Source organism: Fundulus heteroclitus, chromosome 16 (assembly GCF_011125445.2).
Source record: "Fundulus heteroclitus isolate FHET01 chromosome 16, MU-UCD_Fhet_4.1, whole genome shotgun sequence".
Taxonomy (NCBI): Eukaryota; Metazoa; Chordata; class Actinopteri; order Cyprinodontiformes; family Fundulidae; genus Fundulus; species Fundulus heteroclitus.
The window spans coordinates 13,051,659-13,068,071 of record NC_046376.1 but is presented as its reverse complement, the minus strand read 5'-3'; the positions used below and the strand labels follow the sequence as shown (position 1 = coordinate 13,068,071).

The 16,413-nt window shown below is 41.4% G+C and overlaps 1 protein-coding gene across 5 annotated transcripts in view; it reads left to right on the top strand.

Moving 5' to 3' along the window:
- LOC105932732 (myosin, light chain kinase 5) overlaps positions 1 to 13,847 on the top strand; it is a 44,064-nt gene extending 30,217 nt beyond the window's left edge. For all 5 annotated transcript variants that reach the window (XM_036147824.1, XM_036147823.1, XM_036147821.1 and 2 more), the window contains exons 4-13: positions 5,034 to 5,186; positions 6,972 to 7,142; positions 7,531 to 7,566; positions 8,403 to 8,530; positions 8,627 to 8,780; positions 10,841 to 11,152; positions 11,242 to 11,344; positions 12,208 to 12,411; positions 13,382 to 13,599; positions 13,693 to 13,847. In XM_036147824.1, the coding sequence (XP_036003717.1) occupies positions 5,034 to 5,186; positions 6,972 to 7,142; positions 7,531 to 7,566; positions 8,403 to 8,530; positions 8,627 to 8,780; positions 10,841 to 11,152; positions 11,242 to 11,344; positions 12,208 to 12,411; positions 13,382 to 13,599; positions 13,693 to 13,820 (1,607 nt within the window). In that variant the 3' untranslated portion in view covers positions 13,821 to 13,847. The remainder of the gene's footprint in view (positions 1 to 5,033; positions 5,187 to 6,971; positions 7,143 to 7,530; positions 7,567 to 8,402; positions 8,531 to 8,626; positions 8,781 to 10,840; positions 11,153 to 11,241; positions 11,345 to 12,207; positions 12,412 to 13,381; positions 13,600 to 13,692) is intronic.
- Positions 13,848 to 16,413: the final 2,566 nt, after the last annotated feature.

Genomic DNA, 16,413 nt, shown 5'->3' with positions numbered 1-16,413 from the left:
TTTTAATCATGTAAAGCACTTTGCATTGTCTTTGTACAGAATTGTGCTATATAAATAAATTTGCCTTGCCTTGCCTTGCCTTGGAAACTATGGTTTTGGTTTCGATGTGAGTGGTTGAAGTAGTACGCAGTAAAGATGACGGACAAGTGGTTTATCCAATCATATGCAATGATTTCTGATAAGGCCCCTCCTTCTGAAATACATCTCCAATGGAACAATCCCAGATGGATGTGTCGAGCTCTGCGGAACAAAGTCCATCTGGCGAGAGTCAGGTTATGACTTCTCAATCTGCTGGTCCAAAGTGGTTTGCTATCATATTCCAAAACACGGAGGGAGACTGTTTGTTTAATTTTGAGACAGTGGAGTGTTGCCAGTGGCCTTCAGGGTTCGCTAAACCTGGGAGTTCCCGATCTAGCACCCCTAGCGGCTAAAAGTTACACAGTGCTGCATTAAGTTGGCAGTACATTTTTGTGGAAAAAAAAATATTGATAACTGAATTTTACTGCAGGTATTGAGGCATATTTTCAGATCATGTCATCTATTTTTATCTTCACAGTGGATGTCAGCTAATTTAAAACAAAATTCAATTCAGCTGATTAGTTCTCAGAAATAAAATATATCCTGCCCTGCCAGGAAGTTAACACATCCACTTTTAAAGAAAAGGACGTTTCCTGTTTTTGTTGAAAGAATGAATATGTAAAATCAATAAGTTTAGTAAAACAAACCCAGTACGACCAGATATGCAACGAGCCTATAAATGTGTCTCTGTTTCAGAGACACATTCGGCGACAGGAGGAGGCACAGCTTTTATAAGCCCACTGAGGTCGTTTTGAGACAGAACCGAGGTGGTGATCGCTTTTGTTTCAGGTTTAAATAATGTCCCATAATGGGGAAATTTGGGTGTGACAGTGGCAAAAAACACAGTTACACACTAAATGTTACTGATTGAGCTTTTTCACTTGATGCAATTTAATGCTTATTACTGGTCTTACAACCAGTGACTGTTTTGATGTGTTTATGATGCTTTTATGTTTTCATGATGTAAAGCACTTTGAACCGCCTTGCTGCTGAAACGTAGCCTGACATGGTCATACTCAATTCTAGTCAGAATTTGAGTCTGATACTGCTCCATAGAGCTGTGATTATGGGGTGTGTTTCGAACGAACCAGGAAAAAAAATTCCTCTGCACTCATATGGATAGACCTACAACTAATAAGAGCAACGGAGTGTGTGACGTATGTTAAGCAACGCATAGTTGTTGTCAACGGAACTCAACTGTTAGCCTAACACAAGAAGATGAGCGTTAACGATTTTTGCCGGTGTTGCAAAAAGAATGTAAGGATCCAAGGAGTCCTTCAACACACGAACCTGTCGATATCTTCTAGAACAGACCTAATAGCAGAATCTACACACCTCAACTCTCCAGCGCAGTGGCGGCTCTAGACCAAATTTACCAGGGGGGCCAAGGTGGGGCCAGTGTTTTTTCACAGGGGCACAGAACAAAAAAATTAAACAATAAAATGGCAATATTTAACTGTGTAATAATATTAAGTGAGCCACTTGTGGTTTTGGAACTGCAGGTTTCAGACCCCCTGATCTAGCAGTTGAAAACTTGCCCCCAGCTCAATACGGCTAAAGCTAAACGTGAAACATCTTAATTTTTAAATCCTTCTAAGAGTAAAACTGTATAGGTAGAAAATTAAATTGGTCAAAGTAACCAATCAGTTATGGTTTCTTTGCCATTGCAAATAATTATGAGAAGTGTATTTGTCTTTAGTACAGGGGCCATAACAGGGGCCAGGACCATTTCTACAGGGGCATGGGCCCCTGTTGGCCCCTGCTCCAGCGGCAGCCATCGTTGTTGTAAACAAATTCAACCCAAGCGCGCTTTGGTGACGGGGTTGATAACGTTACTGTTGATCATCTGTCCATTATCGTATAAAGCCCGCCCTGACAATTTGATTGGCCCGCCAGATATTGGGCGAGCATACTCGCGCTACTATTGAGCAATGCTAGACCGAACTTCCCGACCTAAAACGTTGTGGGCGGGACTAAGTTCGGAATGGCACCCAGGCTAGCTGAAACGTGCTAGACAAGTAAACTTGACTTGAAACTTGACTTGGATTGGGAATGTTATGAACTGAGTGATGTTGCCTTCAGAAACCAGTAGTTTAATCACATGTTCAAGATGTGAAAACAAAAATGGAGTTTAACAGAGCTTCACTTAAAAATAGGCAGCTTAGCTTGGCATACAAGCTTTCAGAAAAAAAATCATCATGCCGCACTAAACAGCTCACCAGACGTGGATTTTGGTGTAACTAAGGCTGCGTTCACACAGCAGGCAAATGTGACCCAAATCCGTCTTTTTCATGGCAGTATGAACGGCGCAATTCCGATCATTTCACCCCAAAACAATCCGATTTATGCCACTTCCATATGTGGTTCTAAACCAGATGCGTATCCAATAGCGTCTGCAGTCTTAACGGTCATGTTGCATTTCATCCGTCTTATATGTCACTTTCCTGGCTCTCAATACACATCCACACAGACTTCTCTACAGCAGCAGCGGTCTCGGCTCCACAGAAGGCCACTGTTAATAGGTGTTTTTTTTCTTACCATTCTTCGTCTTGTTATGATGCAGTCTTAATATTTTCGGCTCCCGTATCTCAACAACTTCATAACACTGAGACGCCGGCCAGTTACATCCGTTACTACTTCTTTAGATTGTGTGCTGCCGGGTGACGTCCACTTTCTTTTTCTACACATGCGGGTCGCGAGCTGTTCAGACAGAAATCTGGTGGTGGTTGCATTTAATTAGTAGCATGAACGACCATGCAAAAAAATGGCGTTTCAGCAAAAAATCGGAATCGAGTATCAAGGCCTGCAGTGTGAATATAGCCTAATAGTGACCAGCAAATGAAATATGACTTCATTTGGACTTTATTTACAGCATCCAAGGATAATTTAAGCAGAGCAAAAAACAATGACCTTGGTAGTTTTGGCAGAATAGTACAGAAGCACTTCAAAGATCAGAGAAACACGTTTTTTGGTAAATTTGCTTATTATTCTGAATGTAGAGTTCATTTGTTTGGGAGACCAAAGAGTCTGTGAGATATAAGCTCAAATCCATGAATGCTTGTCATTATTATAGAATGTAGGACCACAATGGAGACAAATGAGACAGGGTGGTAAGGTTTCAGATACTTTAATAAACAAACAAAACACCTGATAGATGGAGGGGGGGAAACTCCACAGAAGTTAGAAAGGAACAGATATTAGCAGAAGGTCTTGGCAAGGAGCAAGGACATTTATACCAGGAGAAATGGGATGAGTAAATTCATATATTTACAGGGAAGTGGGTGTAGTGGTTCAAGCAGGAGTCACATGGAAAATGGAATGATAGCCATACTTTAAGAAGATAGGTGGAAAACAGGAAGAAAAGATAGTTGCATAAGCAAACCCCCAAACCAAACACTAAGAACTAAATTCACACTGCATAGAGAGAGAGAGAAAGCAGAAAATCATTCACCATCAAATCATTAGGACAATGTAAGAAGAGAGGCAGTTCATTCTTTCAGGAGAGGTTGTGTTACATACACGGTCACTGTCCTATCTGCTGTGGACATCAGCAGGCGTGTAGGGACAAGGTTTTACGGGGGTGAAATTCCGTAGTCTGGAAAAAACACAACGTTTAACCTGGAACAGCTTCCCTCTGTTGTCTTGTCTATGTGTTGTTTCTCCCCAGAACTGTATTTTATTAGATCTTCAGCAAGGCATGGATCATTTTCATTTGAACTTTTGTCATGGTGCTCATTGATCAGAAAAGTACCTACACTAAAAATGACCCAACCATTTACAGAAAAATTAGGTTTCCATTATGTAATTTTAAAGTTCCTCTGAATTGTGTGTTGATATATTTGTTTTTGGTGAAACAAGTAGTTAAACTATGCTAATGGCCAGGAGCCAGAGGTGTGTAGCGTTGGAACATTCTGTAGGAAACACCTAAAGAGGAGCTAAATTTACTCAGAGTGAAGCTAATAGCTACAGATAGTCTAGCTAACAGCTGCTCAGAACAGGATCTGTTAAAGTTATTTTCCACCATTCAAAACGACTCAAGCCAAATCACTTCTGTCTGCTCCAGTGGATGCTATATTAAGTATATTGTTAATATTTTTCACATTACCATCTCCTTCAACTCCACCATACTCCTGTGACTTTGCTGACAGTGTGCGTCGTAGTCACCAACGTTTCCAGAGCTAACTATTCCTCCCCTGATCAACACGTGGCTTCTTTTGTGTATTTTGAGTCGTACAGATTTCTTATTTCCTCTCAAAAAAGGTACAGTGTCTCTTTTTGTAATTACACTCAACATTGATTCTGTGGCAGGAACTAGCTGCTAAGCATCTGTGTTTGTAATGGAACGGTTCTGGACTTTAGAGAAGAAACTCTTCCAAAAAAAAAAAAAAAATGGCCAGGGTAAATGAAAGCTCAGCAAAAATAAGCTTCTGGTCTCGCAGTCAAAACACACCAGCTATCCATTCACCCATATATTTTCTGAAGAAATTAAATGAATGGAAAGGTGGAGGTTGCTGATATCCAGTGCATGTTACATCTTGGAAAGGTCTCTCGTCCATCACAGGGCAAAACGGAGATACAACCCACTAAAAACAAACTGCACACACTCCTTATTGCTTATATAAAGTGGCAAATAATCTTGACGTGTCTTTTGACTATGGGGGAAGGCGGAGTAACCAGAAAGGTCATCTAAAGAAAAAGTGTCAACTGGGAAAGCTTTAAGTGTGGATGTAGTGTCGGGAAAAGTTGTTTTCAACTGAGATTTGACTGAATGTGATTTTTTTTTTTTTCTCCGATCTGAAATATCTCTGGTTTCTGCAGGTAAGACACTAACCACTAAAAACTGCAGTACACCACAAAACCCAAATTTAACTAAATCAAACTATCCCCTGAACCTTGTGCAAGTGGAGAAGGTTTCTTTAGTTCTTTTTTTGTTTTTTGTTTTTCTGTTGTTGTAGGTGAAGTGGCACGATTTGGAAACTCTTCTTCAAATGGCAGGGATGTGAGTTTTGTGGTGAGGGAATGCTTACCAGAAGATGCTGGGGCATACACATGCTTGGCTGAAAACAGTGCGGGTAGGACATCCTGCAGTGCAGCTGTGGTCATCAAAGGTAAGAGAGATAATTATGTCCTCAAGATAGTTAAAAAAAAAAACACAGCTTTTTTTTACATCATTAATGGCTTCATAAAGCAGAAAGTTACTTACGACACAGTTAATGCCAGTATTTCATACCCATTTAACTGTTCCACAAATTGTCACTTTACAGCTTACAGACTTCACAAGTTGGATGTATTTATCAGGATTTTATGTGATACACCAACAAAAAGTGGCACGTGATTGAAGAAAAATTATATAATTGATCAAAATCTGAAAAGGGTGACTGGCACTTGTGTTCAATGCCTTTTAACCTTTATAAAATACCCTTTTATTCTATAAAAAATAAAACCACCAACAGTGACGGGCCGGCCAAGGAGAGTATAAATCAGAGAAGATAACCCTGGAAGGGCTTCAGACATAACCTGACGAGCCAGATGAATTTCGTTCCACCTAGCTCCACCTAGCTTCACTCACATCCATCTGGGACATCTTTCATAGAGAGTGATTTCTTCAACCAATTTTATTGTCCAGCCAATCAGGACGCAGGGCTGGAGTTTCATAGATGTGACGTAGTGGAGAAGCAACCGTGAGACTGTTTTGATTCAGACAGCAATGGCGGCTCGCATCGAGGAAGCAAGCGTTAACATTGATGCTGCTATTTCTTCCGTGTTGTCCAATCTACCTAATATTGTTTCATTAAAAGAACATCAGAGAACGGCTCTGAAGGCTTTTGTTGGAGGAAACAATGTTTTCGCCCTTCTCCCGACCGGATTTGGCAAGTTTTGGTTTTTTTCCTGCGTCGCTCTCATCAGCGTCACTGGTTGGCTTCAGTGTGAGTGGTTGAAATAGCACGTCGATAAAGATGACAGACAAGTAAGTAGCTTATCCAATCATATGCAAGGATTTTTCATAAGGCCCAGCCTTCTGAAACGCCATTTCTATGGATCTGTTCCAGATGGATGAGTGGAGCTAGGCGGAGCGAAATTCATTTGGCTAGGGTCAGGTTACTTCAGACAACCACTACTTAGTGGCTCCTTCCAAGAATCTGGCTTTTATCAAGATTAGAAAGAAGAAAACAATTGCTTGGGGGGAATGCCATTTGTCCCATTTTAAAGTTGACGAACATGTGGAACAAGGTGCTGTGTTCAGATGAGACCAAAGCTGTTGTGACAGGGAAGCTGGTCAGAGTTAATGGGCAAAATGGATGGAGCTAGATACAGGACAATCCTGGAAAGGCTCCAGTTAAGGCTGCAAAGGACTTGAAACTGGGTGGGAGATGAATCTTCCAGCAGCCCGGTATACTAAATATACAACCAGAGCTACTATTAAATTATTAGACAAACGTTCAGATAAAATAAATACATTTAAAAAAAAAAAAAACAATTAAAAACTGAAAAATAGCGGTTCACATATGCTCTCAATCCAATGTAAGTAAGCATGAGCTTCTTTTAATACAATACTATATATGATGTACCTCTAGATTTATAGATGTAATATTTAGTTACAGGTGCTAAGACCCAAGTATGAATACAGATGCACACTGGGAAAAACTTTATCTTTGTAAAATAAACCATGCATCATTTTTATTCAAATTTACATTTATGCATTGCTTCATTTTGGTGCATCACACAAAACTGTAAATCAAACAAAAAGCAACGTGTTAGTGTAAGTAATTGATAACAAAACATGAACAATGTAAAGAATTATGAATGCTTTTCCAAGGCACTGCAACAGCCTCTCTGAGTTTTGGTTTTTGATGTGGACTCTTTTCCTTTCCTCTTAATTCCAACCGATTCAGACTTCGAAAGTCTGTGCGGCGTCTCAAAGTCACCCACTTCTGCATTCAAGAGCCCCGTGGAAAACGGACAGCGTTCACAAACCTCCAAAGCGGAGCCGCACAAGCTTAAAGGATCGATCTGTACGTCGCCTGTAAAATCTATTAAGGAGAGCCCGGTCCCCTCACCAAAAGGTAAAGACTCTCATCCCACATTTAATACTGGGTTAGGGTTTCTGGTATGTACTTTTCTAACGCATTCTCTCTGCATCAGGAAACTACTTTGACCTCAGAATGTTCCTGTTTAGTTTCTAAAAGGAAAAAAACACTTCCAGCCCTTCCTTGATTGGCTGTCAGGCGACATTTATGCCAATTGTACGAGCTTTCCACAACAATGCAGCTCCCTGACACACCCACAGAAAGTTTTCAGTCCCAACTAAGGACCATGTAGGGAAGTGGACATTGCACTGTATGTGCATTAAAACTTCCCGAGTCTGTTAGCTGATAGCCTTAGTAGTGAACGCCGAGGCACGCCTTTAATTTCAGCAGCTTAAACCTACCTGCTCTTCATCCCTCTCCACAGAAGCCATCCCAAAGAAGAGAACCAACTCGGCGACTGGTGAGAAAAGCAAATTACCTTTTTGTACCAAAACATCAGTGGCTTTGATTTATACCTAGGCTAAACATTTTTTAAAGCCTGTGCCGTATTCTGTTTCCTATATTAAATTTCTTCATTCGCTTCTATTCCTGATCGTATAAATGATGCTTCTGATTTTTGTTGGTAGTGCTGTTGAAGTGTCGGCAAACTCCTTTTTAAGTCTTTGTTTGAAGAAAAAAAAAAATGTCTCTGAAGGTATTGTCCTTCATTATACAGAGAAGCTTTGCCTTAGGGTGTTGGCTGCAGGAACAAACGCACCAAAAACTGTTGTAGAGTAAACATGCCGTGTCATGTTTCCCTTTCCTTGTTTTTTTTTTGATGAAGGTCAGCTAGAAAATGGACACAGTGAGGTGACTGTTACCACTGAAGGCTTTTGATATAAACTTATCGTGCTGAGCTCATTTAAATTTGCCACCCTGATGCCTGAATATTTACATACTGACAGTACGTGAGAAGAAGATACCTTAAGTTCATATATGGACTTGTTTTTCGTTGAGTGATCTGTTTGAGCTGTTTTTAACATGCTTGGTAACAACGAGAACAGGGTTAGCGGGTATACCATGAGGGTTTTGCTCTTTGTTTCAACACATGACACTTATTATGTAAGCAACGATAATATTAATATGAGGACGGTCGATGCACTCCCAGTAATACAGCACAAAGGCCAGATCCCTCTGCCAGACATTCTTTGTCCTTATCTTTCATTCTTACACCATGCTTCATAGCTTCCTTCCAGTTTGATAAAATTAAAACCCCGACCTCCAAGTCCAAACATTCTTGTTGTTTTGTCTTTGCAGGCTCAGTGCTCAGCTTTCAGAATCCACCCCAGCACTTGGAGGTGAAGTTGGGACAAACTGCCCGTCTGACCTGTTTTTTCACCGGAAGCCCCCCTGTGGTATCCTGCTGGATCAGGAACAAAGAACAGGTAATAGAGAAGTAAAATACCAGCTGTTGGTTTTCATCTAACCCTGTATGTTGTTTCTCTCTTTTATCCTTATTTTTTTCTTGTGCGTGTGTGCAGATAGTCGACGGTCCAGAAGTGTGGACAGAACATACAGAACAGAGCAGCGCGTTGGTCATAGCCGAGGCTAAGCCACAGCACACGGGACGCTACACCGTCGTAGTAAAGGACCGCAAAAGCTCAGCCCAACACACCGTTACCCTCTCTGTCATAGGTAAGACGGTACGCATACAACATTATACCCTATGGCCCCTTCATTACACCTTGCTAATTCCAGACTGGACCCCTTTTTACCTTCAGAACTGCCTTGATTTCAAACATTCCTCTGAGATTTTGACGACATTACACAGCTCCTAAGTACAGATTCACATTTGAACAGTTACTGCATCTAATCATTTAAAACATTATACGATAGATTGATAGCTTTAATGTCATTTTGTATGCACAAAGTGCATACAGAACAAAATTTCATTTGCATACAGCTTGAAAAATCACCCTAGAAATCACTCTAAGTGCCTTGCACAAGTATTTGTTACATTCCAATCTGTAATTTAGGATTTTTAATCTTATGTTATGATCTATTTGAACAAACTAGTCTAAATTGGTGAAATTAAATGAGAATTTTGTATATATGTATATAAAATTCATTACCATGTATCCCAACCCCTTTGCTATGAAGCCCCTAAAACGTTCTGTTGCAACCAATTTCCTTCAGAAGTCACCTAATTTGTGAAATTCCATCCAACTTGGTGCAATCTAATGATCTCATGATCTGTCAGTATAAACACATCTTTTGAAAGGCCCCAGAGGCTGCAGCACCATTAAATACGAGGTATCACACCACAAAGACCAAGGAGCTCTCCAAACAAGTCAGGGACAAAGTTGTTGAGAAGCACAAGTCAGGGTGGGGTTATAAAAATATATCCAGATCTTTGATGTTCTCTTGGAGCATATTGTACACAACAAACCTCCAAAGACAAAGCTGTAGGGATATTCTGGAGAACCTGTCAGTCTGCCTGTAATTTGATGCTGGGATGGAGGTTCACCTTCCAGCAGGACAATGACCCGAAGCATACTGCTAAAGCAACACCCGGGTGGTTTAAGGGGAAACATTTAAATGGAATGGCCTAGTCAAAGTCCAGAGCTCAATCCAATTAAGAATCTGTGGTTAGACCTGAAGACATGAAGGAGCTGGAGCAGCTTGGCCTTGAGGAAGGTGCAAAAATCCCAGAGGCAAGATGTGACTGCTGGTGAACTACTAAAATTCTATTTTGTCCTTTTTTGTTTTCATCACAAGAAAAAAAAAATGACATGTTCAAAGTTATAGACATATGTAAATGAAAAGGTGGGAACTCTGAAACAATCCATTTTAATTCCAGGTTGTGAGGAAACTGTAAATCTGTGAGAATTCAGAAGGTCCATGCACTGTATCCAGTAATGTTTTACCACTGAGCAAAGACAGGACAGTGTAAATCGTCTTTTGATCACTGTGGTGCAGCAACACCACTTTAATAGGCCGACCTCCTGAGATAATTCCTTCATCCACGGGTGCATCGAGATTTTTACGAGAGTCTGAAAAGGGGGAAGAGGGGAAAACAGGTTTTGGTCCATATTGAAATGGTAGCGTCACACGATTGCTGCCAAATTGTTGACTTCTGAAATGCAAATCAGCTTAACCACAGAGCATATTTCACAGAGCATTCTTTGTAAACTCAAGAGCTTGTTGTACTGGAAAATCTCTTCAGTTTCTGAAATACTCAAATCAGCCCGTCCGGCGTCAAAAATCAAAAACCATGCTGCGTTCAAAAGCCACTCAAAGCCTCCCTTTTTCCCCAAGCTCTGTTCGTACTTCAGCAAGTCGTCTTCACCAAGTCTACACTGCAAAAAGGGAACTAAAAGTAAGTAAAAAATCTATTGAAATGGGTATATTTTTCTTTGATTTGAGCAGATAACTAAGACCATTTGCCAATGGAATGAGTATTTTTACCCCTAAAATAAGATAATTAGATATCCTGCACTTGAAATAAGATGATGGAGATGAATTGTTCTTATTTTAAGTACAAAAATCTCATTCCATTGGCAAATTGTCTTATCTACCTGCTCAAATCAAGGACAAATACACACATTTCAGTAAGATTTTTCTTACTTTGAGTTCCCTTTTTGCATTGTAGATGCCTAAATCCATTGAGCTGCTGCCATATAAAGTGCAATGTGAGCGTGTTTAACTAAAGTGCAGCAGTTGTTAACACGCTCCAAACACCATCGTCCCTCCAGACAGGCCAGAGCCTCCTGCTTCGTGTCCGGTGGCCTCTCACACATCTGCGTCCGGCTTTGTGTTGTCCTGGTCGGGGCCCTGCTACGACGGCGGCAGTGCCATCCTGGGCTATGCGGTGGAAGTGAGAAGGCAAGGACCTTCTGAGCCCGGAGAGTGGAAAACGCTCAAGGCCGACTGCGCCAGCACCTCATACCAAGTGGCGTCCGGGCTGCAACCGGAGCAGGAGTACCGTTTCAGAGTGAGGGCTTACAACGCGGTGGGGGAGAGCGAGCCCAGTCCCGTTTCGGCCGTGGTGAAAATGGAGAGGACAGGTGGGGCTTAATTGGTGTCTGATCTCACACATTGAAGTTTTCAACTAAAGGGAAATCTTTGACTCACTTTGTTGTGCTTGTATGTGTAGATTCTGAGAAAACACAAGAAGAAGCCACTCAGTACTCCTGTGTCACGATTGATTCGTCCCACAAAGTTACCGATCACTACAACCTGCACGAGAAATTAGGAACGTGAGTATCTGCAGCTCACTCGTTTTCTAGCACCTGCTGTTTTTTTTTTATTTTTCTTTCTTTCTTTCTTTGAACCTGAGCCAAAATTCCCTTTCTCGAGAACTTCAGTGACAGTTGTCGGGAAGAGAAGAACAAGGAAATTTGACGTTAAGAGTAGCAAGATGCCTAGAGGGGAAATTCTGTCAGGAGCTGTAATTGCACCGTGAGCTTGTTAAGACGTGTTCCTCGAGGAAAAAAGAAAAGAAAAAAGGATCATGACATAAGTTGTCATGATGTGTGGCATTAACAAACATGATTTCACTTTTTTAGAGATGAATCACTTGGCTAAATGGACGTTTAGTATCTGTCTGTGTAGAATGTGAGGGTTTAAATGTACTGCACACGTTTAAAAGTGTGTAAATGTGTTTTATTGAGAAACGGAAATAAGAGATGCTGTTGAGACCTTAAATGTGCATAACGTTGCAGTTTGTCTGTCCACTTTATGCAAAGATTGGCAATCTACCTTGTTTGTGAAAGATATGTGAATTCAATTAAATTAATGGCAGTAAAATACCTTTTTTCTTTAAGCTCTGATTTGGTTCTATGTAAATAAAACTTTACATCCGCTATTGAATTGTTTTATGCCTTAGTGATTGACAGGTCAGAGTAAAGTGGCCGCACTGAAAAACAATGAATAATGGGTCCAGATAAAATCTTTGAAACCTTCCAAAGGCCCCGCAGCCTCCGTGAGACCTCTGTAACGAAGGATGACGGACGACTTTTACGCAGTAACGACCTTGCTGGGGCCGTATCGGTTTGAGATGTTCCGTAAGCCTCGCGTTCCCCCCCCCAAAGTGGTTTTAATTGACTCCTATCCTCTCCAGGGGAAAATTTGGCCTTGTGTTCAAGCTCACCCACAAGGAGACGGGCCTCGTGTGCGCGGGAAAGTTCTACAAAGGACGGCGGGCCAAGGAGAGGGAAGCCGCGCGCAAAGAAATCGAGCTGATGAACGACCTCCACCACCCCAAGCTTGTTCAGTGTCTGGGCGCCTACGATCACAAACCGGAGATGGTCATGGTGATGGAGTTGTAAGTGTTTTTTTGGGGGTTTTTTTCCCTCTAATTCTTATTGCGACCCGGGCGTGTGCCGGATGTGAGGGTCGTGCTTCTTCCTGCACGACCCTCAACCCTCACATTCTGTTTTGAATAAAAACAAAACAGAAGTAATAACATTTGGACCAATAGAGGAGAGATCAAAAGTTAGCACACAGCTTCAGCTGCTTCAGCTAAAAAACAGTAATCAGGCCCGAAATCTGGGAGTAGTGATGGACTCAGACCTGAACCTCCAAAAGCATTTACAGACAGTTACAAGGTCGGCTTTCTATCACCTGAAGAACGTTTCTAGGATTAAAGGACTGATGTCTCAGCAGGATCTGGAAAAACTAATCCATGCGTTTATATTTAGTCGAATTGATTACTGCAACGGTGTTTTCACAGGTCTGCCTAAAAAGTGGATCAGACAGCTGCAGCTGATCCAGAACGCTGCTGCCCACATCCTCACTAAGACTAAGAAAGTAGAGAACATGAACCCAGTTCTAAAGTCCTTACACTGGCTCCCTGTATCTCAGAGAATAGACTTTAAAATACTTCTGTTAGTCTATAAATCCCTGAATGGCTTAGCACCTAAATACATCACAGACTTGTTATCAGCGTATAAACCATCCAGACCACTAAGGTCTTCTGGCTCCAGCCTGCTCTGCATACCTAGAACCAGAACCAAACAAGGAGAAGCAGCATTTAGTTCCTATGCTCCACTTATCTGGAACAAACTTCCAGAAAACTGTAAAGGTGCGGAAAGCCTGAGTTCCTTTAAATCAAGATTAAAAACACATTTGTTTAGGATTGCCTTCAACTTTCCTAGTTAACGGAATCAACCACTTTTTTGTTCTAATTTCTATCTACATTTTATTCTGTTTTAATTTGCTATATTTTAATCATGTAAAGCACTTTGCATTGTCCCTGTACTGAATTGTGCTATATAAATAAATTTGCCTTGCAGCATCGCAGGCGGGGAGCTGTTCGAGCGCATCGTGGACGACAACTTCGAGCACACGGAGCTGGCCAGCGTGCGCTACATGCAGCAGATCCTGGAGGGGATGGCCTTCATGCACCAGCAGAACATCGTCCACCTGGACCTGAAGCCCGAAAACATCGTTTGCGTCGACACCACCGGCACCTCCGTCAAGATAATCGACTTTGGACTGGCCAGTAAACTCGGTACGACGGGGGGGGGGACGGTTCTTTTAATATTTGTGCGTGTCACGTGTGTTGGGTATGTGGCTTGAGGTTTGTAAACGCACATTTGCGCAGATGGCAACGCCGCCCTGAAGGTGATGCACGGCACTCCTGAGTTTGTAGCGCCTGAAGTCATCAACTACGAGCCCGTGTGCTTGGCCACTGACATGTGGAGCATCGGCGTCATCTGCTACATCCTGTGAGTCTCCTCGTCGACCCGTCCGCATCTGCGGGGGGGGATTTTAACACAGTTATTCACTTTGTTGCCATGATGCAAATGGAAAGATTGGTATCACTCTCGTGAAGGCGCAATAAATTCAAAGCATGGGTCTGGCTCACTGACACAATTGGCTTTCACTCCAGGAAGTACCTGCATCCTTCTACTAAATTATATCTAAAAAAAATCCCCTATATAAAATGTCAATGTAATTTTAGGGAATATTGCCAAAGAACCTTTTTACTTTCACCACCTTTAAATGCAGTGACACCTTTTTCAGCTGATAATTAATAAAAGCACACAAATGTTGCTGGCAACAAACCACAAACAGAGATTGGAAACAATAAGCCAGTGACTATTGGGGCAGACATAAAAGTTTTGACTTTGATTTAAAGTTTTTGTTCTCATCGACGTAGAAAACTCCTACTTTTATCATACATTGGATGTTTTATTTATGTGAATGCAAGGAAACGTGGAGCTTTTATACTTACCCCCATACAATGTCTTAGAAAAGGTAGTCACATCCCCGGAGCTACTCCTCATTTTGTCTGATTTAACCTACAAACCTCAATGTATTTCATTGGGATTTTATGTGACAGATCAAGAAAAAAACACGCATAATTGTGAAGTGGAGGGAAATAACCCTCTTTATGGAGGAACCCTGCACATCCCTTGAACAAATAGTCCCCATAGTGCAGGGGTCAGCAACCTTTACACCCCACAGAGCCATTTTTGTCCTCGGTCCAGCTAAACAAATTTTGTTTAGAGCCACAAAAGTTACACCTCTTTTTGAAACAAGAGCTTGTTTTTACAGTGTACTATAGGAAACTTGTTTAAAGAAATTTTAATTAAAGAGCAAAATTTTATATTATTTAACCAACAGTAAATAATAAAGTATTTTTATGTTTAGGTTTTTTGCATTTTCTTCAACTGGACATTTGATTTTGGTATCAAAATGGCATCAAAATGATGAAAAGCAAGTCCTTTGCAACCTATTGACAAAGAAATACTTTGTATTCCACGAGTATCTATAATAAAATATTATATACACCATTAGTTTCTTTCTGAAAATGTTATGCATATATTGCAGAACTAAATGTGTCCTAAAGGTAGCAATTTTAAATTGCCTTTACATTTAGAAACATTGACCAATTTTCCCCCCCACATTAAGTTTTTAAGAGCCAAAGCTGAAGGTGTAAAGAGACATATGCGGCTCTGGAGCCACAGGATGCAGACCCCTGCCCTAGTGATACATGGCGGGGGAGGTATCATGCTGTGGGGATGTTTTTCCTCAGCAACAATAGGAAAGCTGGTCCGGACTCCAGAGAAACAGGAGGACGACGCACAACTGATGCCGTTACATCTCCTTAGCCCCTTTTCCACCGCCTCCAGCCCTATTTCTCACCGCCGGGCTCCACTCTATTCTACTCCTGTTGGTATAAATCAATAAAAATAAAGCACAACTTCTTTCTGCCTGGGCAGTGCAGGGACCGCAGAAGTGTGGGTGGTGTGACAGAAGGGGAGGGCAGAGCAGGCTGATCTTTAGAGCTTCATGAGTTTAAGTTTTCCTCAGCCATGGAGAGAACGACGAGGACCATTTTTAAGTAAACTCCTCATTTCCTTACTGCTCCTTACTCCCTTGTGGCGAATAGTTTTTCTTGCTGTACGAAACCCCGCTCCTTCAACAAGCCCTGGGAAAGCAGAGCAAAGTATTGGCTCGCTTAAGGAACTTGTAAGAAAGTTAAGCCCCAGGAAAGCAACATTAGCCGGGTAAATGTATGAAAACGCTACCCGGGATTTGAAAAGCCCCAGGGTTTTGGGTGGCAATGGAAAAGGGGCTAATATGAAGGACAATGACCCCAAACAATGAATGGTTTCAATTAGAGCATTTTAGTTCGAATGGTCCAGTTAAAGTGCAGACATAAATATAACTGAAAGTCGCACAACTTGGAAATTTGCGTTAACCCGCCTCTTTTTTAGCAGAAGAAATGGGTCAAACTTTCAGTTTCTCCACGTGTGAAGCTGGTAGAAACGTTGCCCAAAACACAGCTGTCATTTCAGCTAAATGTGGTTCTGCAAAGCGTTGACTCAGGAGAAAAACCTGAGCAACACACATGTATCAGATTTTTATTTGTCGAAGGTTTTTAAAGTTTATACATGCTGTTTCATTTCACGTCACAAATTTCATACTGGTTTGGCAAATAAAAAAAATCCCAATAAAATACATTGAAGGTAGCGGTTGTAACATCCAGAAAAAAACACAAATATTCAACAGGTATGAATAGTTTTGCGGGGCATGTAGACATGAAAAGTATATTTTTAAGATTTTCGACTATAAAGAATGCTGAATCGCACTGAATTACAGCATGGAAGGGATCTTATTAGGCCAGAAGCCTAAAAGAACAAAACCTCAGAGTCTAGTGCCATCTAGTGGTGTGGCATTTCTAAAAATTCTTCTCTATCTGTTGTTTTTTTTTTTAGGCTAAGCGGTGAGTCTCCGTTCCAGGGAAACAGTGATTCAGAGACGCTGGCCTTGGTCACAGCAGCTCAGTGGGAGTTTGATGAAGAGAGCTTTGAAG